The sequence below is a fragment of the Podarcis cretensis genome, assembly GCF_951804945.1.
Source record: "Podarcis cretensis genome assembly, chromosome: 3".
Lineage (NCBI taxonomy): Eukaryota > Metazoa > Chordata > Lepidosauria > Squamata > Lacertidae > Podarcis > Podarcis cretensis.
In genome coordinates this window covers 61,103,603-61,129,586 of record NC_137172.1, presented here as the reverse complement: position 1 = coordinate 61,129,586, position 25,984 = coordinate 61,103,603, and the positions used below count along the sequence as shown (strand labels likewise).

The 25,984-nt window shown below is 39.6% G+C and overlaps 1 protein-coding gene across 3 annotated transcripts in view; it reads left to right on the top strand.

Moving 5' to 3' along the window:
• The window catches only part of UTRN (utrophin), a gene marked incomplete at its 3' end in the record, with an annotated part of 328,497 nt that overhangs the window by 120,250 nt on the left and 182,263 nt on the right, over positions 1-25,984 (top strand). For all 3 annotated transcript variants that reach the window (XM_079970879.1, XM_079970880.1, XM_079970881.1), the window contains exons 43-52: positions 1,913-2,063; positions 3,342-3,517; positions 4,459-4,594; positions 5,986-6,135; positions 9,245-9,329; positions 10,116-10,330; positions 12,048-12,165; positions 12,937-13,142; positions 15,954-16,108; positions 22,145-22,334. In XM_079970879.1, the coding sequence (XP_079827005.1) occupies positions 1,913-2,063; positions 3,342-3,517; positions 4,459-4,594; positions 5,986-6,135; positions 9,245-9,329; positions 10,116-10,330; positions 12,048-12,165; positions 12,937-13,142; positions 15,954-16,108; positions 22,145-22,334 (1,582 nt within the window). The remainder of the gene's footprint in view (positions 1-1,912; positions 2,064-3,341; positions 3,518-4,458; positions 4,595-5,985; positions 6,136-9,244; positions 9,330-10,115; positions 10,331-12,047; positions 12,166-12,936; positions 13,143-15,953; positions 16,109-22,144; positions 22,335-25,984) is intronic.

Here is a 25,984-nt window from a genome sequence, read left to right as displayed (position 1 = left end):
ACCACTCTTCCTATTTAAAAAGATAAATTAAACCTTCGCAGTTAATTGGTGCAGTACAACAGATTGACTTTCTAGCTGATTCATTGAAGGGTAAGACATTCCTTGAATCTCATAAATATTGCATCTTATTTTGCATCTTATTTAAAATGTGACCGGGCTTGTTAAGCATTCCTTTGAGACTAAGGCTTGTAACATTACAAGTACTGTTGATAGGTTTTATTTTATGTAATTCATGGGCAGTACAATTTAAGGTCCTGAAGACTGTTGATCAACACTCCCTATATATTATAGGGAGTTGCTTTTACCCATAAAGCTAAAATCAGTCATTATAAAGAAATGAGTTTTATTATAATGATTCATACTGACTCTTGTATCAGACATGTTTAGATTTTAAATGGATGGGATATTGGACTCCATTATGATCAAATATACTTAGTTGTCAAAGTACCTTACTATACTCTTTGAATTTGTTATGATTTCCAGTGCTAGAAGTCTTTGAAAGTTTCTTTGGATATCTTCTGCTAGAACGCAAGAATTAGCTGGTCTTCTGTTTGCTGCGTTACTCACTCCTGATCCAGACCTCTTAGGGCTCAGTCTTCACACAGACAGAAAACTGATTATCACACTTAGAACTAATTTGTTCCTTGCTCATGTACTAAAGTGGGTTGTTTGCAGGTGCATTTATATCCAGCATGTATGGGGTATTAGGGGAGGGCAATACCTTTGGTGGGGGCCATGTCATGCTCCTTCTAACCAGTTGTTGCCACATTATTTTCTGTGTGGGTAACCTAGTTTCTTCCCAATCCTCTTCATACATTTCCCTCACTAGCTGGATCAGCATATGGGGGAAGGAATGGAGCTATGCGGAGTAGCCTTTCTCCCTGGTTTCTGTGCATACAACAGTACATGAAATGGCTTCCAAATGATCTAGAACCCTTCATGTGCATGGAAACCTGAAAACCTTTGTGTGCACATGACTCTGCGCTTCAGACTTGGAGGTGTATGGGTGGGGTTAGTCGATGCAGCCCGGCCCCCTTTCATGTGTCTTTTCTGAATATGTCTTTTGCTGGTTCTGCACATTTTGCTGTAGAACTGGTAATGTAAGCAGTTGATTAGCCAATGGTCAGTTACAAACAACTCCAATTGTTTGACATCTCAACCCTTTTTATAAATAGATTGGTGTTGCTTTTAAAGGAGCTGCCTGTTTGTTCATGCATTTATTTACATATAGAGCAACTTACTGTCATTTCTGAAAACAGCACAATCCATTTGTAATACATTGCAAACTGCTTTTGAGGGCATGGTGGGGTGCCAGCACCTACTCTGCTGCAAAATCTGTAGAACTGATTTTCATGGTGCTCAGTCCTGGAGAAAAACTAGTTCATATGAGCTCACTGCCACACAGCTATAGTATTTGGCTCATTTCCTACTTTTTCTTGATATGCTGTTAACAGTAGTGGGTTTTTGATGGATCTGTGGACAAATTTGATTTTGGAATAAGGGAGATATGATCTTTGTGCAATTTGTTCTGTTGCATCTCAGAACATAGGCTTTGACTATGTCCAACTCCCTACTGAATGGCAAAAATAGCAGTGGGTGGATTGAATCATAACGTTGCTGTGTATAAACCAAGAATAATTAATCATTTTTTTGCATACCAACTGGTGAGTGACACCTAATCAATCTTTATTTTTCATGCAGTTAAATTTTATTTATCATGTGTTGCTCTTTTTGCTAAGTGGCAGTGCTTTTGTTGTCCCCCACCCACTCAATATTGCTCTTTACAAGAGCAACACCCATTCTGCAAGGATATTTCCATTTTGTGGGATTTTTTGTTGCACAAAACACTCTTGCTTTTGAAATATATGCACAGGCAATTAACAGTTTCCCCTCCCCCTTCTGTTTCTTTAAGTTGCTTTGATAAGTCTGTGGAAGAGTGGAGACAGTTCCATTGTGATCTCAACGATCTCTCCCAGTGGTTAGCAGAAGCGGAAGGGTTGCTGGCTGAGGCCCAAACTCAAGATGGAGGCCTGGATTTAGAAATGGCAAAGATACACCAGCAGGTACCTGATCATGGTTTGTTAAGGTGGTTTGTTAAGAACTTGCTAACATTTTGATTTGGGTCTGGAAACTAATTGTCAGCCAGTGTGACTGCTTCAGTGACATGCACAAACTTGGGCCCCAAGCTGTTAATAAGTGGATTTCTGCATTCTGTACTAGCCGAAATTTCCAAACAATCTTCAGGCAGCCACATCTAACCCATCCCATAAACCACCAACACACGAGTGACAGTTGCCAGGTCTCCATTTCCAGTAGCAGGCATAGGGGTTGTACCAGCCAAAGCTGATGGAAGACATGCTGGACCACAAATGGATGGAAACCTAATGAAAACCCTTGACATTCAAATTATTAGTGAAGGCGCTTTATACATATGCATATACCAAATTTTACTGAACATATGCATTTTACTGAAAGTCTTATCCCCAATCCCCTGGTAAACAAATAAATGTCAAATAACAACACTTTACTGTTCTTCTTAAAAAAAACACACAACTTAATTTTTAAAACAATATAACTTAAGGCATGATCCTTCATGATCTTACGTAGACAGAAGTAGTTACACTTACATTTGGCACATTTTAATTTGCTATAACTTCGTATAATTTAATTTAGCTACAAAAAGCATTGATAGACCACTGAGTATTGTTTTATTCTTTTTGGAGTGTATCTGATTTTTATATTAAAAAATTGAACTGTATTTTTTTTTATAGCACCATATATTGTATAGAACAGAGAGATCTCTTTTGACAGTTAATGCTTTTCTCTGGTTGTTAGTGATATGTGAAAGTTTGAGCCTGACTTTCCCTGACTTCCCTCAATTTCCTTGGGTTTCCTACCATATCTGCAGATCATGGGAACACTGTCCTTAATTAACCTAGCTGAAATCTTAGTAAGGCTACAGAGAACAGGCAGCATATCTATTCTGAGACAAACTAATGCAGTGTTTTCCCTTCATCCCTACCCCACAAACCAAAATCTGTAGGCAGTATTTCCCCTTTTATCTCAAAGGCATACATGCATACTATGTGAGGAATGCTTAGCCTTCACACTGATTTGATTTCAACAGCATGTTCTTGTACTGTTTGCCTTTGGTAGATTGATATTCATGAATATATTAGCTTCCTCTTAATAACAAGTGCCTAATCATTCACTTAAACAACAGTGATTTTTTATTTTATTTTTTAAACGAGCGATGTGTGCCCAGTCATTGTTTCAGGCTACACGTCAATGTCATATTGGGTAAGCAACAAAATTCAGCTTGGTTTTTATATTTGTGACAGGAACTTGAAGAGGGAGTCAGCAGCCATCAGACCAGCTTTTCGACATTGAACAGAACAGGAGAAGGAATTGTACAGAAGCTCTCTACTACAGATGGAAGCTTCCTGAAGGAGAAACTAGCAGGGTTAAATAATCGCTGGAAAGCCATCGCTGCTGAAGTTATGGAAAGACAACAGAGGTAACTGGTTCAGTCAGGTTTTGGGATATCTTAGGAGAAGCATTGGGAACAAGTTTCTCTAGAAGCTCCAAATGACATTGCGTATTTCCTATTTGGTTGAAACGTCCATGCCCTGAATCTGAAAGGTCCCCCAAGGCTACTTTGAAACAATTAGTGATAATGATGCTGTTTTTAATGTGCATACTCGTTCCATTTCCCCTTGCTCTGTTTTAGGAAATTGCTTTTTCATTTCTTTTAATATACTCTTTGGGTATATGAGTGCTACATTCATGTTTTGGAATTGCATTTTATCTATTGATGATATTAGCACGTTGGTTTTGGTTCTTCTTAGCATACAGGTGGTTAGCAAGGCTAACCCTCCCCCCAGATTTCCTGCAAAAAGGAAACAAGTGCATTCAAGATGCAGCTAGATTAGTCTGTCTGAAGTTGAATTATTAGTTGTTGTTGCCATTTTGAAATGTACATTTAAGTTAATATCTATTTCCCGTCTCAATCAAAATAAACAAAATGCTAGTTTACCACAGAGGCATAATGTACCAATGTTATAGTCATTCCCACCACCAGACCAGCTTTATGCAGGGCATACATAATTTTAAAAATACTTGCTTGGTATGATTGAAGACAGTGTGCAAATTCTTTCAGTTTCTACACAGAGTATGAAATATTGCTGGGAATTGTTTAAAATTAAATACATCTTTTTAGGCCTAAGGCTAACCCAGGGAACACTTTAAGCAAATCTTTTTCTTGAAGTCACATTCCTGGAGAGAATGTGGAAATGTCACATGAAGAACTTTGTACACTTGAATTGATTTTTTAAATTCAACTTTGTAGTTTTCTATATTAGTAAGCTGTAGATGGAGTGTGTTTTCTTATTGCTTTTACCTTTCTGTATTTATATTGATGTTCTTGTTTTATATTCCACTTTGGGGTTTGCGCCTTAGACTGAAAGGAGAGAATCAACCATTACTAGACTTCACAAGAAACCTAGATGAATTTAGTTGCTGGCTGGAAAACATAGAAAATGCACAGGAAGAGAAGCCTACAATCAGCCGTGAAGAAAATTTGAAGGAATTAATGGCAAGTTAGATAAAAGTGATTGCATACTTTATTTGAATTTATTCCTCCTTATTCCTACTGGTGCTACTGAATAACTAATTAATTTGCAAGGTAGGCGGATTCTTTAGTTCACAAATAATTGTTGTGCATTAGGTTGAGATGAGTAATTTGATACTAAGAGCCAATGCTACTGCTGCCTAAATGGACCCAGTCGAAATGTATGGAATACATCACACACAACCCAAGTACAGCGCTGGGTCTGTTCATTGCCTGTGGCAGGACACACTGAGCAGAACTGCACTCCTGGGACATCCCAACTGGTGGAAAGGAAGAGACGGGTTTTTTTTGCAAAATCCTCCTGTCTCTTGCAGTTCCCTGAAAACCTGCTCTGCAGAATTGGTGAGTCCTCTGGAACAGTGTGGGAAGGAGGAATAAGTGAAAAACATTTCCTCCTCCTTGTGCTAGCGGAGCCTCTGGTGAATCAAAGTCCCTTTTATGAACAAAATCTTTGCATGAAATTATTGCTAAAAATACAAAGAGCTGCAATCTAGCACATTGATTTGGGGCTTCAAGAGCACAAAACTAAGCACTAGACCAATAATCTCAGTCCAGCAGACTGGGTGTGCAACAAATTTCCACTGCTGCCTATGAAAGGAAAGTGACCGTGTTAGTTTTAATTTAAAGGTCAATACTAAAACTTTTCATTAATATTCCCAAAGTCAGTAAATAACTTGTATTGAGAACCTGTCAATCAGCAGGGCACACAGAGGCCTATGTTATTGTGTATTACACAAGTCTTCCACAAATTAACCTAGTTTTAAAATTGTTTTTATTTACTTAAATTTATATCCTGGTATTTTTCTATCATCAACCCAAGGCAGCATACATGTGGTTCCCAGGAAGTTACGCATTCAGGAACTCTCCAGACCTAGCAAAGTGGTGGCCTCATGTCTTCCGATTGTAACCTGGAAATAGGGTAGCAAGTCAAGTAAAATCCTATGATCTTCTTAAACCATGCAGAATTTGAAAAATGTTCATTTCCCCCCTCTAATTTTGCATAATTTGTTGTTCTTTAAAAAGTATTTTGGATAATTTATTCTGCTTTTGCTTCTCATAGAGAGGTGCCTGAAGTCCAACTCTTAGCAACAGTTGTTGCTTCTCCTCTGGCACTAGGCATTGTCCATATCTTTTTTTAAAAAAACTAGTCAATGCCTACCTCCTGTGACTTTTCTGTCTAAGGACTCAGCTATACAGCTGCAAATAAAACATTTTGAATGTGTTGTAAAGTGCAATATACAACTGTGGCATTAGGTGGCAACCATGAGCTATAGCAAATTCAATGCATTTTTCAAAACAAATTTTTTTTTATAAAAAAAGCATTCCACCAAAAGTGCTTTCTTTAATCACTTTAGGGCTTGATGGAGGAGATGGACATGCAAGGAGAAAAACTTAAGTGGCTAAACAAGAATGAACCTGAGCTGATTTCAAATAAAAGCATTGGGGCTCGAGAGAGAGAGAATATTTCTGATAGACTGAGGACCCTGAATATTAAGTGGAAGAAGGTATGGATTGCAATATGGATTCCTTAAAATCAGCAAGTATAAAATGTATTCTTTTTAATTGAGTTCCTGCCATATACATATGAATAATCTTGTTGGGGGAGGCATGATTGGACAAGTTAGTGTAAAGAAGTGTTTTGTGTCGCAGGTGGCCTTCACATGCTATGGTAAAGACTCTCCTCCCTGAAAGAGAGGGGAGTGGTTGTGGACGGGAGCCCGAGCACCGCTCCTAGCAGGGGGCGTTGCCCCCTGCCTCCAGCTCACCTGGCTGGCACTCACGCCCCCCCGGTGGCCGTCCAACCAGGTGCCATGGGGGGGGGGGCGTGTCCAGCAGCCTTTATGCTGCAGTGCCAGCCTCCCCCCCGGCCTCATTTCTCTTTGTCGTCCTGGGCGAGTCACCCACCCTCCACTCCCTTTGAGTTAGGGCTTAGGTCATTGGCCTTGCTATGGACCTTAGGTTGGTCGCCCCGGTTGCCCGGGGGGCCTGGTAGGAGTTTTTCCATTTGGCATTAGGCTTTTTGGTTTTTTCGCCTACCTCGTAGCAATCGTCACAACTTTTTGGTGGTATTGGTGGGTAGGTTAGGCATTGGAATAATGTGTTGTGGTGTGTCGAAGTGCTAGGTGTGGCCATCGCCTATGCCTTCAATTTCTAGGGGTATTCCGTTAATGGAATCTGGCGGTCGTGTATTCCGTCCGAAGCCTGCTTGGCGGGAGGCCATGGCACGACCCTCGGTGACATCAGGGGTGAGCCTATAGTTGGATTAGCATCAACAGGTGATGAACCCCTGGTGAATAAACCCACTTGTTTCGCGATCCAATGCCTAAGCCAATACCTTTGCATTGCTGTAATCAATAAAGTTGTGGCCTTTTCTAGCCCATTAACCTTATATCACGTGTCCCTGTGTCTTCATTTTACTTCGCGGGGGTCGGGTCCTATAACCACAAACCACAGTTACTCACCTTGAATGCATGGGTTTCTCCTGCTTCACTCCTCCTTTGGCGTGAGTGTGAGCAACCAGCCATGATTCCTACTTAGCGTTCTATCCGAACTGGAGATTGTGGTTTATTTTGCTCAGAGAAAATTACAGCTGGTAAGCCAAGAACAAACCTTGGCCTAAATTCCTTGGTTTGTTTGGAGTTAAACAAACTACCATCCCTGCATCAGATTTAACACTAAACTAGGGATTGTGGTTTGCTGCTCCCACTCATGCTAGGGGACAAGTGAAGAAGGGTCCACCTGTACATTCAAAATAAACCATTAACTGTGGTTTCCAGTGAGATGTGAACATAGCCATATTGTTAAACCTATGCATGGAAATGCTTTTCTTTCTTAATATTCCACATCAGGAGTAACCAGTGTGGTGCACTCCACATGTTGGACTATAGTTCCAGTGATCCCTGACAAGCGGCTATGTTGGCTGGGGTTTATGGCAACTGCAGAGCAACAACATCTGGAATGTAACCACAATTAACTAGCCTGGTCTAGATCAATAGCTTTCTTTTGTTTGAGGCAGCATGCATTGTATCAGAAGCAGAATTCCTAAATGTGACCCTGGAATACCTTTCACAAGTGGGAAGTAAACATCCTTCATGCTTTATGAATTTTAATTTAATTTATTATACTTGTGTAGTAAGCTCAAAGCAACTTACAGAGGGCTCCATGTTTTCTTCCCAGAAGGAAACACCCGCTGAGCACTCCCAGACCACTCACTGAGCTTGTAGAAAAGTAGGGGAACTAGCATGGCATAGAAAAAAGTTCCAGCCTAGTCCTCACTTCATATCCATTTCTATTATTTTGCTTCTTCGATTCTTTTAATTGGATCAACAATCAAACATGAAATCCGTTGTCTGCATTCTGAAGAGGTGGGCTCCCAGCAGGAATGTACTAAGTGGCAGCTTAAAATGATCAAAATTGTGGCTGGGGTGGGTGTGTTTCCTAAAAGTATACATTTCAAGTGCCAAAGGCCAGCATTCAGTGGAAACTATATAGTGAAGATACCAGATGCAGCTCTGTGGGGAGAGAGTTCCACAACTGCTACAGAGAATGCCCTCTCCTGGAACACATGCATCCCTGAGCTTCTGGGGGTGGTGTAACTGAACGTAACACCCAAGGGAGTCTTCCAGGGATGGATGTGGCATTTCATATATTTGTGGCCTAAGCCATCAATTCAAACACTAGCATGACCTTGAATTGGGTCCAGACATGAACTGACAACGAATGCATCTGCTTTAAATAAAACAGGGTTGTATGAATGAATGTAATGCCATCCAATATTTTGCTGCTGTATTAGGACCAGTTGGAGTTTCTAAGACACTGTCAAGCCCCACACAGAGCGCATTGCAGTAATGCAGTCTGGAAGTTACCAAGGCATGGGGTAGAGTGGCCAAGTCTGCTGAGTCCAAAAGGGACCTTAGCTGGCACCTGAGCCTCCAGTCATAGTGTTAGATCCAGGAAAACCCCAAAGCTCATTCCAGGGAAGTACAATCCGGTCCAGCACAGACTGTCCCCGCCTCCCAGTTATGATAACTGAGGAACCTAACACTTCCGCTTGGATTCACAATTCCTCCTCATGGTATAACTCACTTGTATTAACGTATATTGTTAATACTGTACTTCCCCAAATAGTAGCTGCTTTTGGTACTATATTTCAGTCTTTGAATGACTATTGCAACTCTTTCCTCCTCCCCTAGTTCTTAGTTGCACTGAACAATACAATGTTTGTTGTCATAGCGTCTGGCACATGCAGCTGTGTGTGTGTGTATGTGTGTGTGTGTGTGTGTGTGAGAGAGAGAGAGAGAGAGAGAGAGAGGCGGACTGATAGACAGACAAACAGGCTCTATACTGAGCTCTTCATTTTGCACCTTTGCCACCTATTCTTAGTAAAGAATCCCAAATGTGCAACTTACATTCAAATGCACCCCAGACCCCTTTTAGGGGCTAAATGCAAACCCCTTCATCTCTAAACTCTTGGTCTTGGGGGGGGTGTTAATGGATTTTGTGCTCAGCTGTCTATAGCAGTATCGCTTTATCTGTATAATGCTAAAAATGTTAATCCTCAGTTCTTGACATGAAAAGGTTTTTGTAATGTGACGTTTTTCTCTGCCGTATTAGGTGTTCAGAGAAGCACCCAACAGAGCGAGAGAACTGGAGGCCCATGTTCATCAGCTTCATCTGGTGCCACAGACAATGCCACCTGGTGAGCTCCGAAAAGAGAACGTGCTTCTTTTACAGGACAGTTTTCAGAGTTCTTTGTCATCTCATTTTTTGATCCTTAAGGCCATGAACGTTTTAGATTCTGTTTCTGTTGAAGGGCATGGCACTGAGTCACTAAGACCATGCGTCCAAGTGTATTGAAAGGAAATTGGCTTCTAATACATTTTATGAACAAAAGAAAGTACATTTGCAGACTTCAAAATTAACAGAAATTAATCCCTTTCACCATTTGAAGTTCTGTAATGACATATTCTTCCATCAGTATGATTCAGAGGATCAACAATGAATTCTTGCTTCTGACTCAGTAGCATTTATTTCACTGGCAATCAATGTTTGAATTTGTTTCTTCCTGGAACTTAATCAGATAGTAAACTAGGATCAGCTGCAGGTTGTGACTTTTCCTGTGGGTGACAGCTTAATGATGTGTAGTTTTTGACTACACATTATTTGAATGTTCCTAAACTGCCTGGGTATTGGGATTGGCAGTGAATTTCTCACACCTCACCAGATCTGTCAGTGATGAGTATGTCATCAACATTTTCACATCATTCTGGACCAGGAAGGCAGTAATCCAGATGATGTTTGAAATGGAAGGCTAACCCTTTAAGGTTTTTAACTTGTTTAGATGGGGTTGGAGAAAAAATACAGAGGATGTTTTTAAAATGGCAAGAATTGGTATTTTGTTGCTTGTTTTTCCAACTGCAAATAAATTCAAGTCCCATACTAAGTACAATTTGAAATACCAAGTGAATTGTGTTGTCTTGTTTAGGTTACCCTGTTCTCCAAAAGATGGTGCTAGTGTCCTCTGCCTCTGAAAATGTTGCTCAAACTCAGCAGGCTTTGGAAATTTCTGCACCTGCTGATCTGGATAAAACTACAACAGAACTGGCTGACTGGTTGGCACTGATTGACCAGATGCTCAAGTCCAACATAGTTACTGTGGGAAATGCTGAAGAAATCAATCGGACAATTGCACGCATGAAAGTATGTGGTGCCATGAAGTGTTGTGTTGAAATCCTGAAGATATTTTGAGTCCCTGCTTTATTTTTTGGTGGAAAAAGATAGAATTTGGTTTAGATGTGGATGATTTCTTTGCTTGTCTTGAAAGGCTTTGAGCCTTTGTGAGTATTACGAATGAATATTCACAAAGACTTGAACTCTTTGCATATGTTTGATGGAACTTGCATAAAGTGCTTGCCTTTGCTCCTTACTCTACTCAACCCTGCTTGAAACTTATATTGGAGCAGAAGAAATTGGGGCCCCCTTCCCACTGAGGATCCTCAGCAGCAATGAATGGTTTGTGTCTAGTTCCAACTGAACCTTCTCCATCGCAAGCTGCTGAGGGCTGGCTACCCTAAAGCACTGCTGCCTCCACTTTTCTTCTGCCCCAAGCAGGTTGCTGGGAAAACTTGAAGCAGGCGAAGGTGGCAAATGTGCACAGTCTTGCTCAATGAACAATGCTGTGTTTGCCCTCGTCTTGCTGTTTGATTAATGGTGCTCCCATTTAGGAGCGCTTCTTCTTTAACACATTGCTTCTGAATTTGTTCTGTGTTTGATGGTTAAGTCCTATAGTATAATGCCTTTCTGTAACCCGATACCCTACTATTTTGAAGTCAACACTGATAAGTATTTCCTGGGTGTTCATTTATATGTGTGTTGTGTACTGTTGTGTCTAGCACATGACATACAATGCAGATTACCAGAACACGTTCACCTTCCACAAAACATGATCATTATCTACAAATAGGTGTAGTGCATTCAACTAGAAATAATGAAATTCAATTAATGTAGGTTAATTGCCTTGCTCAATAATTGTTAAACATTGGGATCCAGCCTTAGGCAGCCTGTGATTGTTTAAAGAGAGATGTGAATATCTACACCGACATTTAAAATTGCACTGGCTGAAGTTAAAAGGGAAGTGATTACACATATTTATGTTGACATTTTCCTTGCTTGTGATATTAGCAATATAGTGAAGTGAAAGCAAGCAGTAACTAACAGCTTTAGGGTACTTGTGTGTGTTTTAAACATAACCTTCATAGCAGTGGTCAAATTAATTGTCAAACACTTTGCTGCAATAATACATGTAATGCAATTTCATGGGATTGATCCCTGAGGTCCTTTCAGCTGCCTGTCTTTGGACACACAAACTTATTATGAGTATAATGGTTCATTGTAGAGACTTCAGTCTCAGTTACTTGTTATGAAGAAAGGGTTTGTTAATATGGTACTCATGCAGGTAAAAATGGAATTTTCTTGCGAAAATAGTACTGAATATATAGTGTGTGAAGTCCTAAGGACCAAAATAAAATATTGCGAATGCCCACACCCTGCCCCACACCCTTGGAGCAGATAAATATAGGTAAGATGTCCTGATAGCCTGAGGAGATGTCACAGAATGCATGAAAGTCTGCAAAGTTAAGCCCAGCGCAACAATATGATTTTTACCAGGTTTATTTTCTCATCCACTCATGTCTCATCTCTGTATAGATAACTGCAAAAAAAGTTGAGCCTTTATTTTAATATGTTGATCATATTGGTTAGTACAGAAGTAGTGAGAACATTGTAATATGTTGATTAAGAAGTTACTAACTTGATAACCTTCTGTAATATAAATGTGAATATTGTTGACTTTCCCCCATGGTTTATTCTTTATTTAAATCTCAGAAAGTAACACATTTTTAATTCTGGCTCTTAACAGATAACAAAAGAAGACTTAGAACATCGACATCCCCGGCTGGATTTTGTTTTTACCTTGGCTCAGAATCTGAAAAATAAAACATCAAGTTCTGATGTTAGGACAGCAATCACAGAGAAATGTATGTTCCCAGTGGACAGAAGTGTGAGGAGATGGGTACAAATGCGCAATAGTTACGCTAGAGCAGGCACCCCCACACTCGGCCCTCCAGATGTTTTGGGACTACTACTCCCATCATCCCTGGCTAACAGGACCAGTGGTCAGGGATGATGGGAATTGTAGTCCAAAAACATCTGGAGGGCCAAGTTTGGTGATGCCTGTGTTAGGGGAAAGGCGACCAATTTTTATTAACAGTGACTACTGAAGGGATCCAGGGGCCAGAGCTTGCAATGGCCTGGGTGGAGACTGACATAATCTGGCAAGTCATGGTTAGAGGCAGGATGGAATATGGAGGAGACCTGAAATTTTACCACATATCAGAGTCCAGCATAGAGAAAAGCAAGCTATATGTGGGAGTGGTGGGAGCTTCATTGCCTCTTTATACATTTGAACTAATATTGGCTTGGAGGAGGAGAGACATTTAGTGATAATTATGAATATGCATTTATGCTTGTAGCATAAATGTGTGCAAGAGAGAGAGAGAGAGAGAGAGAGAGAGTGAGTGAGAGTGAGTGAGTCTAGCAAAGGGAATCCATGTGTAGAAATGAACTTGTCCTTCTGTGAAGATGAATGGGTTAGTTTGTGAGAGCTGTGCGTAACAGCTTCCCAAGGGCTCAGGGTTGGCTTCAGTGATTTTTGGATGGTTACTCTGAGTAACAGAAAGATTGAGGATAATGTAATAGCCACAAAATGCTTTTTGTTTGGTTACATGTTCCTCCTTTGTCTTTTTCAGTGGAGAAAGTTAAGAACCAATGGGATAGTACACAACATGGGGTAGAAGTACGTCAGCAGCAGTTAAAACGTATGCTTTCTGACAGCATGAAGTGGGATGACCAGAAGCAAGAAATGGAGAAGCTAATTGGACAATATGAGATCCACCTGCATGCCCTTCTGCAGTCTCCTAAAGAGAAGCTCACCAAGCAGATTGCTGAAAACAAAGTAAGTTAAAATGTGATTTCTAATTTGATTCTCTGAATGGTTTATGAATCCATCTTGCACTTGTCTTATTCACATGCCCAGAAAAATATATTTGATAATTGACAATTTACATTTTGCAGATGAAAAATTGCTTTCTTTAAATTCAAAATACTTGTTGAAAGTTAGTTGTTTCTGCAGCTACCTTTTGAAAGAAGTTGCCTTTGAGAATGACTTATTATCATTTATTAAATTTGTATCTTATCCTTTCTCCTGAAGGACCTTGTAAAGGCTGATAAACCTATTCTAAAGATTGGAAGCCTTTGTTATAAAGTAGAGCTTCAAAATGCACATAGAACTTGAATGCTCCCCAGCATATAGGAAGCTGCATTAGACCATTGGGCCATACAGCTCAGTACTATCAATACTGACTAGCAAAACATTTGCTTTACACAGGAACACACACACACATTTTACTCATCCCTTCTCCCTGATCTAGTCATACTTATGCTGAGGATCACTTGATCATTCTAGCTGGGATCCACCAGTACCCTTGCCTTCCATCTTTAATCCATTGGAGTGTAAAATTAGTTTGTCCGCTTGTAAAACCTTGCTGAATAGATCTTTTCAAATCTAAGTAACACCCACATTCAAAAATGTTTTGTAAAGTGTCAATTAAAAAACACATAAGATCCATGCTGGATCTTTCTGAAGGTCCATCTAGTCCTCCATGCGGTTCTCATAGATTCCTATGGGACAAGCAGGACAGGAGCCCAACAGCATTTGACCCACTTGTGATTCCCAGCAACTCGCATTCAGAGTCTTACTGCTTTTGACAATCAAGATTAGCAGCTACTTATAGCATCAGCTAAGAAACAGATGAAAAACCTGCTTATTTTAAATGGTACAACATAATCTTCATCACTAATTCCAGGTTTATGTCTGTTTCATGCTTCTGTGTATATCCATAAATGTTATTACAGATAATGGAACTTTAGACTTGCAAATAAATACACCACAAATAAATGTCAGCAATGTTACAAGGAACATGAAGGGCTAAAAATAAGTATTTATGGATATATTTCATTTGTTCTGTTATAGATGACCATGCATAATGTTTCACCTGCATTGTATATTTTTATTTGGAAAACAAATGATTTAAACATCATTCATGTTTTGTTGTTGTTGGAGGCACATCGGCATATTATTTATGATAGTTTAAGTGGACATAAAATTCAGACCACAGTTTCTCTATAAAATATAATCTCATTTGCACTTTGCAACTAATATTATGTTTGGAACAGCATAGCTCTCCAATTACTTTTCAAGGCTAGACAGCAAATATGTGAAAAGTTTAGTAGTTGAAGATTTGCAGGAATGTTTCAGGAGAGCCTTTTAAATGATTGATTCACCCATAGATCCTCACTATTTTTAAAATGTGGCCCTTCATCTTTGTCCTTTCTACCTTTGGTTATGAACCCCCTGGGCATGGATGTTTCTCCTTAGAACACATTTGATGCTAAATGCATGGTATATAGTGACACTAGTAGATGCTCTTTAAAATGACTTTGATGTTAAAGTCTATTCTCTGTTGCTAGGGAAAGCAGTTTACTCATGTTACAGTTCCTTCCTTTAGCTAGCAGGCAGGACTGGAAGAAGTTGACAGGAAAGAGATGAACATTTTGCCCCTTCAGCCTAAAATAGATTCTGTCTGGCAAGCAGGAGGTTGGGTTGCTGCAGGGCACCACATCAGCCTCCAGTAATCCCCTCCTCAACTCTTCTCATAACCCAAAAGAACTAGAGTCATTAGGGGAGAAAGATCAGCCCTGCATCACAACTCATTACAGAATACAGCAAAGGCCATTGATGAAGTAGCCATTATAACGAGCAAACAATAAACAATTGGACCCAGTACCTCTTCCCAACATGGTGTTGAGAGTAACTCCACATCTTTGCCATGCACTGGAATGAAAGTTCACTTAAAGCCATTTAATCATCTCTACTTTCTTTTAACTACTCATCACTTCTGTAAATCAAATCTGGTGGATCCTGGTGGATCAGACCAAAGCCCTATCTAATCTAGCATCCTATTATCACAGTGCTGAACCAGATGTCTATTGGAAGCCTGTAAGCACAACAGCACTCCTGTGTTCCTCTGCAAGTGGTATTTAGAGGAATACTGCCTCTGATATTGGATTTAATACTCAGTCACCCTAGCTAGTAGCCATCAATAGCCTTAGCATCCATGAATTTGTCTAAAGCCCCTTTAAAGCCTACCACACTGGTGGCTATCACTACATATTGTGTAGTAAATGCCATTATTTCAACTATGCACTGACTGTATGAAGAAAAAATGTTCTCCATCTGCCCTGAATCTTCCAACATTCAGCTTCAGTGGATGACCCCATGTTAAAGTATTAAGAGAAAGGGAGTAAAGAGTCTCCCTATATACTTTCAACGCATCACACACAATTTTAAATATCTTTTTTATGCCCCCCTCATATTCACTTTATTGACCAGAATTTTATTTGTGGGGAAAGGAGCGATTTATACTTTTCTGATTCTCCTTCCACAGTATTGATGAGTTTCTGCTAGATTGCAGAATCATGGGGCTGTTCCTTTCTATTAAGATTGTAGTTGAGGTCTCTGTGGAACAGACCCTTCTTCCTTCCTGATTTGTCATTTTTTTATTTTTATAGTTCACAACATCCGATGAAAGAGTGATCTTTTAATTAAAAAATATAGTCAGAGTTCGAGAAACCATATTTGGTTTTCAGTTTTACACTGATACCCCCCCTCTTGCTTTTTCTTAACTACTCTGAATTTGTTGCTTAGATGTTACTACAGGATCTAGATAAAGGGGATACCAAGATGAGTCAATTCAATGATCTATCAAACAAACTTCTTCAAGACTACAATGGTGATGACACAAGAAAAGTGAAGGAAATAATGGATCACTTGAATACCTCATGGATCAACTTGAAACAAAGGTATGTGCAAACAAACGTGTGCCTCAAAGGCATATTCTATTAATTCAGGTGTAACCTAAATTGGGGGCTTTCTTACCAAGTGTGTCTAAATCGAGGAAGAACTCTAAACTGTTCCTTTGTGCAGTGTAAGCCAAATGAAGCTGGTCAGATTTCTGATTCTTTTTTCCAGCATGGATCCATGTGTAGCCAGGTCTTTAAAGTTCCTGAGACATTTGTTTAATAAATATGGGCTCTTAGGAAGGTGCCTGTTTTGGGGGAAAAAAGGTTGTATCGTTAACTACTTTTCCAGCACTGATTGAGAGGAGCGCTCCATCAAGATTGCACACCTCTTCCTTGTCTATGCTATGTTGTCAACTGTATTGTGCTTTTGGATTTTCTTGACATCCCTATCACCAAGGGTACACCAAACCTACTGAAAGTGAAAGCAGTGCTTCTTGAATATGGAAACATTTTCAATTCCTTCTTGAAGTCATTTCTGGAAAATGGTTGAAAGGTGCTTTTTGATGTTTCCAAAAAATGTGAGCATGCATCTCATTTGGTTCAGCCCCAAGTACTGTAGTGCCAGGAAATAACAGATTTCATTATGGAAAGTCCTTGAGCAGAAAAACAGCTATCTGTGTCTCCTTCAATGTAACTAGAACACATCATTGTGCTAAACATCATTGTTTAGCAGCATTCTGCCTGACCCAGTCAGATAGTGGTCAAAGGAAAAGATTATGCATGTGCAACACACCTTGGACATCCCTATGTCCACAGGCTAGCACAGGGGTAGGGAAATGGATCTGGCCAGTGGGCTTGATCATTATTTCCCCCATCTCTTGCAGGCCAAGTTTGACCTGACTTTTTTTGTCCATATGGGTCTTGCTGAGTGCTGTTTCTCTACAAAAGAGCACTTTTCAAGGGCTTTAGCAAGACCCAGCAATCAATAAACTGATTGTCAGTGCCTGCAAATGGACTTTTGGATGAGTCAGATGTTTCTTTACCTGCCCCATGCCTGAGGTCATATATGGCATCAACTGTAGAGCAAGTGGGCATAGCTTGGTGGAAATGGCCTTCCAGATTAGGTCCACGAGCCAAAAGTTCTGCACCCCTGAGTTAGAGTCTTCACAAGCAGTAACACTGTCAAAGCAGACTATTGCCTCATGGATGTACCTCATTCCCTTGTATTAGTAATCCTCTCCAAGAAAGCCTTCTGTCCTCTGTAGGGAGTCCTGGATTACACTTTGAGAAAATATCCCTCAACTTCAGTTTTTAGTGTTTTAAGCCACAGAAGCTCCCTGTCTGATCCTGAAAGGAATAGAGTTAATGATTTTTCCCATTTGAAAATAAACTTCTTGCAGTTGAGTCACAATTCCTTCTTTGTATAATAGTATGTTTTCTGCCTCCAGCTATCATTCTCTTCGTTACCTTGAACAATTTTATTTTAACCCGAAAAAAGTTTCCTCTAGAGATGTGAAGATGCTTTGTTTTTATGTTGCCTTTTTTCATCATTCTACATAATTTCATCAGTCCTGTCACTTTCACTGTGTTAAGACCCAAGAGTCCCTTCTTGTCTGGATTTCCCTTTATCTTTTGTTAGCATTTGTGGTTTCTGTACATCAACTCTCTTTCAGGCAGGTTGAGTATAATTATTAGACTTCATGTATATGTTATAAAATATCACAGACTTGGAAAATATGTATTCAAATAATAAAATGTATATACTTCATGGTGCTGGAGAACAAAAATATAGTATGCTCATTCTCAATGTGCTCAATATGCATTGCAAAGTATTGATAGTTGCAACATTTCTAAAATAAAATAACTTTGCAGGTAACGTTAGGGTGGTATATGGCTAATTTGTTTTGGCATGAAGATTTGAAGGTTAAAAAAGTCGCCAATAATTTCAAGGTAAATTATGGAGGAATTTGTATTGGGACTTGATAGGAACAGTGCAATCTTATTGTAAATGAAGCCAAGCGGTGAAACAGGCTTTGAAGGCAAAAGTGAACAAGCAGCTGTTTAAAAGAAGCTTGGATAGATTATGTTTTATCCTGAAAATGTGGTGGAGGAGGAAACCGACATTTAGAAATCTGTTTAAATACTTCAAACCATGAAGCAGGTAAACATGCTGGAACTTATCTATGTGTATGTAGCAAAATGTATATACTGCTTGATTATAGCAAAACCTCTGCTTACAAGAAATACAGTGGTGCCTCGCAAGATGAAAAGAATCTGTTCCGCGATTCTCTTCGTCTAGCGGTTTTTTCGTCTTGCGAAGCAAGCCCATTGACGGCTTAGCGGATTAGCGCTATTAGCGGCTTAGCGGCTTTTAGCGGCTTTTAGCGGCTTTTAGCGGCTTATCGGCTTATCGGATCAGCTGATAAGCGGCTTAGCGGCTTACAAAAAGGGGGGGGAGGAAAAAAAACCCGCAGGAACTCGCAAGACAAAAATGTCTTTGAAGGAACTCGCAAGACAAAAATGTCATTGAAGCAAGCCCATAGGGAAATTCGTTTTGCGAAGTGCCTCCAAAATGGAAAACCCTTTCGTCTAGCGGGTTTTCCGTCTTGCGAGGCGTTCGTCTTGTGGGGCACCACTGTACTAAAATTATCAGAAAAAAAACAGTTAAAAGCAATTAAAAATGGATTATTAACAGCAAGGAAAAGAAAGATTAACAACATCTGAGAGTAAAGGACTGCTGAAAATAATGGAGAATTTCAGCATTTTCTCTAATTGAAACTTCTTTAAAACCAACATGTCCCTGCTTGCTATATTAATTCAGACCATTTTAAAACCACTGGCATTGAAGAGATTGTCCTCTCAAATTTGAGCTGCTGTATAAATTAGATATGCTACACAGTGGGCAATAATTGTTTATACTTCAGGGTTGAGACTGGGTAATTTGTCAGTATCTCTGTAACCTGGATGAATAAATTACATTCTTTGTCCCCAGTCTCAGACTCAGATATTATTTCTTGAATTTCTTGAATTTAGTCTAGACTTTTTAAAAAGTCTACTTTTATGTTTTAAAAACCCCTAAAAGGGATTTTAAAAATAGGACACCCTCCTTGCAACTTTAAAACCACTGTTTCAGTCATGCATGTGCTCACCTATAACCCCCCCCCCATTATGATAATCAGCAAAGTTATTCTTTGGACTTTTTGGAGTTCTGTAAAGCTACAGCAAATATGAAGTTAGATTTACCTTTAACTTCATTAGCCCTTTAACTTCTTCTTGTTAGCTTTATTGGTGATTCAAACGTTACGTGGGTTTGGACTTCCTGTTACCTGACAATTATTTTGCTTTATCTTGTTGAAGTGCTAATGTGCTTTAAATTAACTAGGACTACGCAGGGAACAGATTTTGGATTCAAGACTGAAAAACACATTGAACAGTACTAAGAAGGGGAATTTCAATGTTACCTCTGTCCAGCAGCTGGGGATGAACAGAATATGGTTCTATCCTACTGTGCTCATGTTATGTGTTCCTAGATGCACCTGGCTGGACAATGTTCTGGACTAAATGGATATTTCCTCTGATCCAGCAAGTCACCTGATACATTCACAAGATCATGTGGTTCATAGCATCTTTACTTTCTCCTTAGCTTTTGTTTTTCTGCCTTGGCAGCATCCCTATACTCCAAAAACAGCACAATCCTACTGCACGATCTTAGATATACTTACATGAAATGGGATTTATTCTTAGTTGAGGGTGCACAGGATTGCATCCTTGTATACTTTAATGAACAAATATCTCTGCTTTATCTCTTTATTGCACACATGCTTCTTGATAGTATTCAGGTAGATTCGGGCCACTTAGTTAATGCACCACAGGAAGAAATCCAGCAGGTGAAGCTCTCATGACCAAAGGGCGTTTGCAAGGGCATTTAGTGGAGGAGTTTGAGGGGTGTGCTGTCTCATGATGTATGTAGCAATAAGAGACATGGATGTGTGTATGTGTGCTCCTAGTTCATCTACCATTGCCTCTCACACACCAGAGGTTTGTTAAACTGCAGGTTCTAATTTTGTCAGGACTGGAGAACTGTGGTTTAAGTGATCTCTACAAACCAGGTTATAAAACCATGGCTTAATCCTGATCCATAATACACTACATGGATTATTTCAGAATTTAAATCAGGAGAGCATGAATAAGCATGCCAAGACATTAGCAGTTGTTGATCTTAATGATAAATTATTTTATGGAAATCATCCATCATCTGAATATCTTGCCCATATTTTCACCAAACATTTCTCATTTAGGCAGAGCTGTTTTACAATTTGTTCTTGGAACTAATTTCACAGTTATTTAGATCTGGATCTGTGAGTAGTAGTAACTATCACATGGACTGTTGCATCAGTTTATTATTTTATGCTGCAGTTCACACAGGGTTTTACATAGGAGATCATCTGGAGGGGCACAGTTGGTGGTCCCCTGTATCTCAGAAGCCCTGCTGGCCCCAACTAGATGTCAGGCATTTAGTACCTCTGGTCTCATGCTCTGGAATACTCTTCCAACAGAGATTCAGCACGTGTCCTCACTGTTAACCTTCAGATGTCTCTTTAAGGCTTTTAATGCCTATTCAGTTATTTAATTTCCCTTTTTAGACAAACCGGTCATTCTTGGGCTTTTTTTGTATTGTGTTTTTTATGTTGTGCATCTCTTTGATATTTTATGTGAGTGGGTGGTGTGGGTGCATGTGTGAGTGAGTGTGTACATTCATTCTCCCTCTCTCTCCCTCTTTCTCTCTCTCTCACTCACACACACACACACTCATAGGTATGTTTCATACTGGCACAGGTCCCACTTCACCTTATATGGTGGCTCCACACACTGGCTATTAGGAATCACAAGAAAATATCTTACTGCAGAACAGTAATTATATTAAGATGCTTTGGTAGGAAATCTGGATAGGTATTTTTTGCTAAATGCTGAAAAGATCTTGTGGGAAGTAACTACAATTTTGTTGGAGCACTCCAGCATAAAATTTAATTTGTGGAAGTGTGTGGATTCTGCTGTCGGTAGCTGCACACACTAAATCCTCTGGATAGTAATGTTCTATGATGGTATAATTCTTCCATATAGAACTGTATTTTGTGTTGGCTCAAAACTGAAGATGGAGAAAATACCTCAATTATTATGTCTAGAGGTCCTAAGCCCCATGCATTTATCCTTTAAATATGAGCAAAGTTGCAGCTGCCTTAAAAAAATTTCTTAACTATTTATTTTAAACATATAATTGAAATGTGATCTATTCATTCTTTGTGTTTCTAAAAAAAAAAAGCATGCACACAAAGTTCAACCATTGTGCCAGCAATCACCAATACTTTAAAATAACGTATTATTCAATGATATAATACTTGAAGTAGATATTTGGAGAGGATGCTTTTGGTACTATAGCGCTGCAATTTGGCACTTACTTATTGCAGATTTTTTGGCAGGAAAAAATATATAGATTTGGCACCTTCTTAGCCTACCAATAGATTATCACCAAAACAATCTTCAAAAATTAAATCCTGTGAGTTGATCATGTTGCCTGAATTCATTTCAGTTTGGAAAGATGAAGGTCAGTCAAAGTCAAAAGTGTTGCAAATGTTTACAGAATATTGAGGTGTGTAATAGGTGCAATATGTGAAATACGAAAGAAACTCTCAAATAAATTATGATTCTATTAAAGGAGTAGTTGCAATCTCCCAAGTAAGTGATAAAATAAAGAACATCTGTTCCACTTTTTAACAGCATTGTGGTCTGTACACTTTAGGGAGTTGTTTTCATTCATTGCGAAAAAACTATTTGCTTGCTTCACAACGTCCTGAAAGTGTGCAGTTAAGTTCCTCACACTTGCAACATTGCAATATGGTTACAGCAAGAAGAGGAGTATTTGGTATATTGAATTATTTTCATAAATTGTAGCATCTTGCAAGTAAATGAATAAGCATAGAAATTCTAGAACCTGTGGCATAATGCACCAAAACAAATGCGCACCAACTGACCTGTCTTAGATTTAATGATTACTTTTTGCAATTTTTCTGAGGTCAGTGTTATTTTTCTTCCCTACAGAACATCTAATAGGCAGAATGCTTTGGAGGCTGAGCTGAAGGCAGTGCATGCCTTGCTCAAAGACCTTGAAAGTTTCCTCAAGTGGATACAAGAAGCAGAAGCTACAGTTAACGTGCTTGCAGACGCATCACAACGAGAACGCGCTGTTCAGGACAGTGCTTCTGGAAGAGAACTGAAAAAGCAGATAGAGGTAAGAGCACGACAAGTTTGTGTGTGTTAGTTAAAGTAGTTAACTTGCCTTTACATTTAAAATGCTAAAGCCAGATTGCAATAAATAAAAACAACAATAACATGCAATTAATAACGAGTCCAATGCCTGCTGAAGAATAAAGGCTGCTGCACAGTAACGGAGGGCCATCAGCTAAGGGATCAAAATGAGCTGCTAAATCTGAGTGTGTATTTTAAAGAAAATTCCACAAAGTAAATGTTTTTTTCTCCATAAACCTTGTTTAATAAATCTGTACTTAAAAGTTACAGTAATTTTAATGAAATATTCCCCAAACCTCTAGCCCATTGGGCCTCTTCACAAGCATTTCTATACTTTCTAAGTAGGGATGCTGCAAATCAAGAATCAGCATATCATGAGGTCTTACATATCTCACACCAGCCTAAATTTTGCCTGAAGAATCTCTCAGAGACAGAAAGCTCCTATATTGTCAGATAGGAGGGAATCAATAAGTAAACTTTGCTGATGGGAACTGCTATGAGGTGTCTCCCTTTCTTGTTATTTACTAGCAAGCAAGGTCCCAAGGTATGATTGGTGGCAGGAAGGAAAACACCTTGTGACAGCTTACCGTTGCTGATTGAATGCCATTAATTCACATAGGAAAACCATAACCCAGCCTGATTTTTAGACATAGGCTTTGAAGTAGAGGGATCATTTCAGCAATACGATTTTCTGCGATATAAAAAGAGATTTCAGTAAATTCATACTAAAAGAGCAAATGTACATTTTTGTGAAGTCTTCTCTTGGTCTTGTTAGTATTCATTTTTTCAGTAAGTTGCCTGTTTTGTTTCTGGCTGTTCTAAACATACATAATTATAATGTAGCTATCTTTTATCTATTAGCACCTATGGATTTCCCAGTTTATTCTTAATATACTGATACCTCGGGTTACAGACACTTCAGGTTACAGACGCTTCAGGTTACAGATTCCACTAACCCAGAAATAGTACTTTGGGTTAAGAACTTTACTTCAGGATGAGAACAGAAATCGCGCTGCGGCAGCTGGAGGCCCCATTAGCTAAAGTGGTACCTCAGGTTAAGAACAGGTTCAGGTTAAGAACGGACCTCCAGAACGAATTAAGTTCTTAACCTGAGGTACCACTGTATTTAGCCTCTGAGCTCTCTAACCCTCAACTAGTCTTAAACTCAAAACTACTGTTGACCACGAGGGGCGCTGTGGGTTAAACCACAGAGCCTAGGACTTACTGTTGATGACGAGGTGGCGCTGTGGGTTAAACCACAGAGCCTAGGACTTGCTGATCAGAAGGTTGGCGGTTCGAATCCCAACAATGGGGTGAGCTCCCGTTGCTTGGTCCCTGCTCCTGCCAACCTAGCAGTTCGAAAGCATGTCAAAGTGCAAGTAGATAAATAGGTAACGCTCCGGTGGGAAGGTAAACGGCGTTTCCATGTGCTGCTGTGGTTCGCCAGAAGCAGCTTAATCATGCTGGCCACATGACCCGGAAGCTGTACGCCGGCTCCCTCGGCCAATAAAGAGAGATGAGCGCCACAACCCCAGAGTTGGCCACAACTGGACCTAATGGTCAGGGGTCCCTTTACTGTTGACCACTGCTGTCTACTAATGTGGATGATAAATGGTAAAGGAAGAGTGAGCAGCTAAGAATTGGCTCAGAATTTTTGAATGCTGAAAATAAATTGCATGATGGTTTTTATAACAGTCTCAAAGTTGATAAAAGGACAGATAAACTTCAAATATTGTTTGGAGAATGAATGGGGGGTGTCTTTCAGTATAGTATTATTACTAAACACATTTCTGATCTCATCACTGAGGTATTGGAAGGAAATGGGACCAGCCTTATTTGCTTGGCTACTGTGAGAGAAGGATGCCAGACCAGATGGTCCATTGGCCTTATCTAGCAGGCCTCTTTTTACATTCTTATGTTCTTATCTGTCCCCTTTTCTTTCTTGGAGGTTCTGTAAGAACTATTTTCCTTGATTGCTTAGTGGTATATTTGGGAAATCAAGGGCAGGTAGGTGTCCTCTTTTGAGGATGTTGTACCCTTGACTTTAAAGCTCAGGAAGCTGAATAGCAAAGTTAAAACATGCGAAATTTCCTCTAAATTGTGAGGTGGAAATTTAATATACTTCCCTTATAATTATGGAATCCTTGTTTGCCCTTCTTACATTATGCGACTCCTTCATAGTTATTTCCATTTTACCTGAATATTTTAATACATTTTCTACTTGAATAATTTCCCTCCATTCCGTGCTATATTATAGTCTCTCCTGTAGAAATAAATGGGTTTAGTCATGTGCATGCAGTTTTGACTTCATGGCAAACCCTTTTGATGGTCAACAAAGTTTGATTTGTTTTTAGTGAGTGAGAACTTGTTAATCATAAACGTGCAGAACTAACAATGCAGGCATTCCTTCAGAGCATTTGCAGCTAAAACTTAAGCATTTTTGCTCTGGGACTGCAAATGCAAAGGAAACAGCAACTGAAAAATGGAGGCACAACTGCCAGATCTCTAGCAAATCCCCCCCCCCCGCCAACTGTTTAGAAGTGGCAATGAACTGAATCATTTATTGAAGTGACCCTTCACTTGGCAGTGGTTACATACAGTGGTTTCACTGCCCCCTCTCCGCCCAATTCCATCTTCAGCCTTATCCTATGACTATAAATTCTCTTTTTCAAGAATGCACAACTAACTCAACTGGTTGCCTGGAGGTGTGATGCTTTTAAAGGTGTTAATGGAACAGTGCATGAACCTAGAGGTTTTCCTTTATTATCCTTTGGATGCTCTAGCTCCAGCTTGAAGGTTGTATGTGCCAACATCCTCAGTGAAATTAAAAAGGGTCTCAAGTTGCACTTCTTAGACTGTGCACTGCCAGTGTCTGAATCATCACAAAGTTTTGCAGTGTCCCTGCTCTTTTGAGAAGTTCAGCAGTACTTCTTATATTCGAAGGAAGGACGGGGGAAGTGGTTGACTGCATAGTTAATAAAATGAGTGTAGTGTAGTGTAGTATGTCAGCAATGTAATTTTTGTTAGCTTGGCACTTCTTTCCCCAGCAAAAAACCTTTGCTGCAATCCTCCTTGGTTGTTATTTGTGCTGCTTCTTTAGACCTCCATGTTAGGAAGCAATAGGGATATGCTTTTGTTTACTGGGGGTATCTTTCCTGGATAGCTTCAGCTGGAGAAAGCCTGTACATTGCAGTGCTAAGGGAGACCCTCAGTTCAAATAAATCTAAAATCTCTTAGATTCTCTCTCTCCCCCCGCCCCCGTGAAGATAAATTAAGTGTGTGTGTGTGTGTGTGTGAGAGAGAGAGAGAGAGAGAGAGAGGTGTGAGAGAGAGAGAGAGAGAGAGAGAGAGAGAGAGAGAGAGAGAAGGAAGGAAGGTTGCTCTGAGGCCCACTCCCAATTTCTCTCCAGGATCAATATACCATCTGAACAAGTCTAGAATTTTGGATAAGATAGACCTTAGTTTGATGTAGAACATCAAATACAAGGCAATTCTTATGTTTCTGTATTTGTACAAAATATTAAGCATTACAATAAAAAACAATTATAGGATCCACACTTTGTGCAAAGACAAAATGAGAAAATAAAGTACAGTATCTTATACTATTGTCTCATTTGATTGTATGTTGATGAT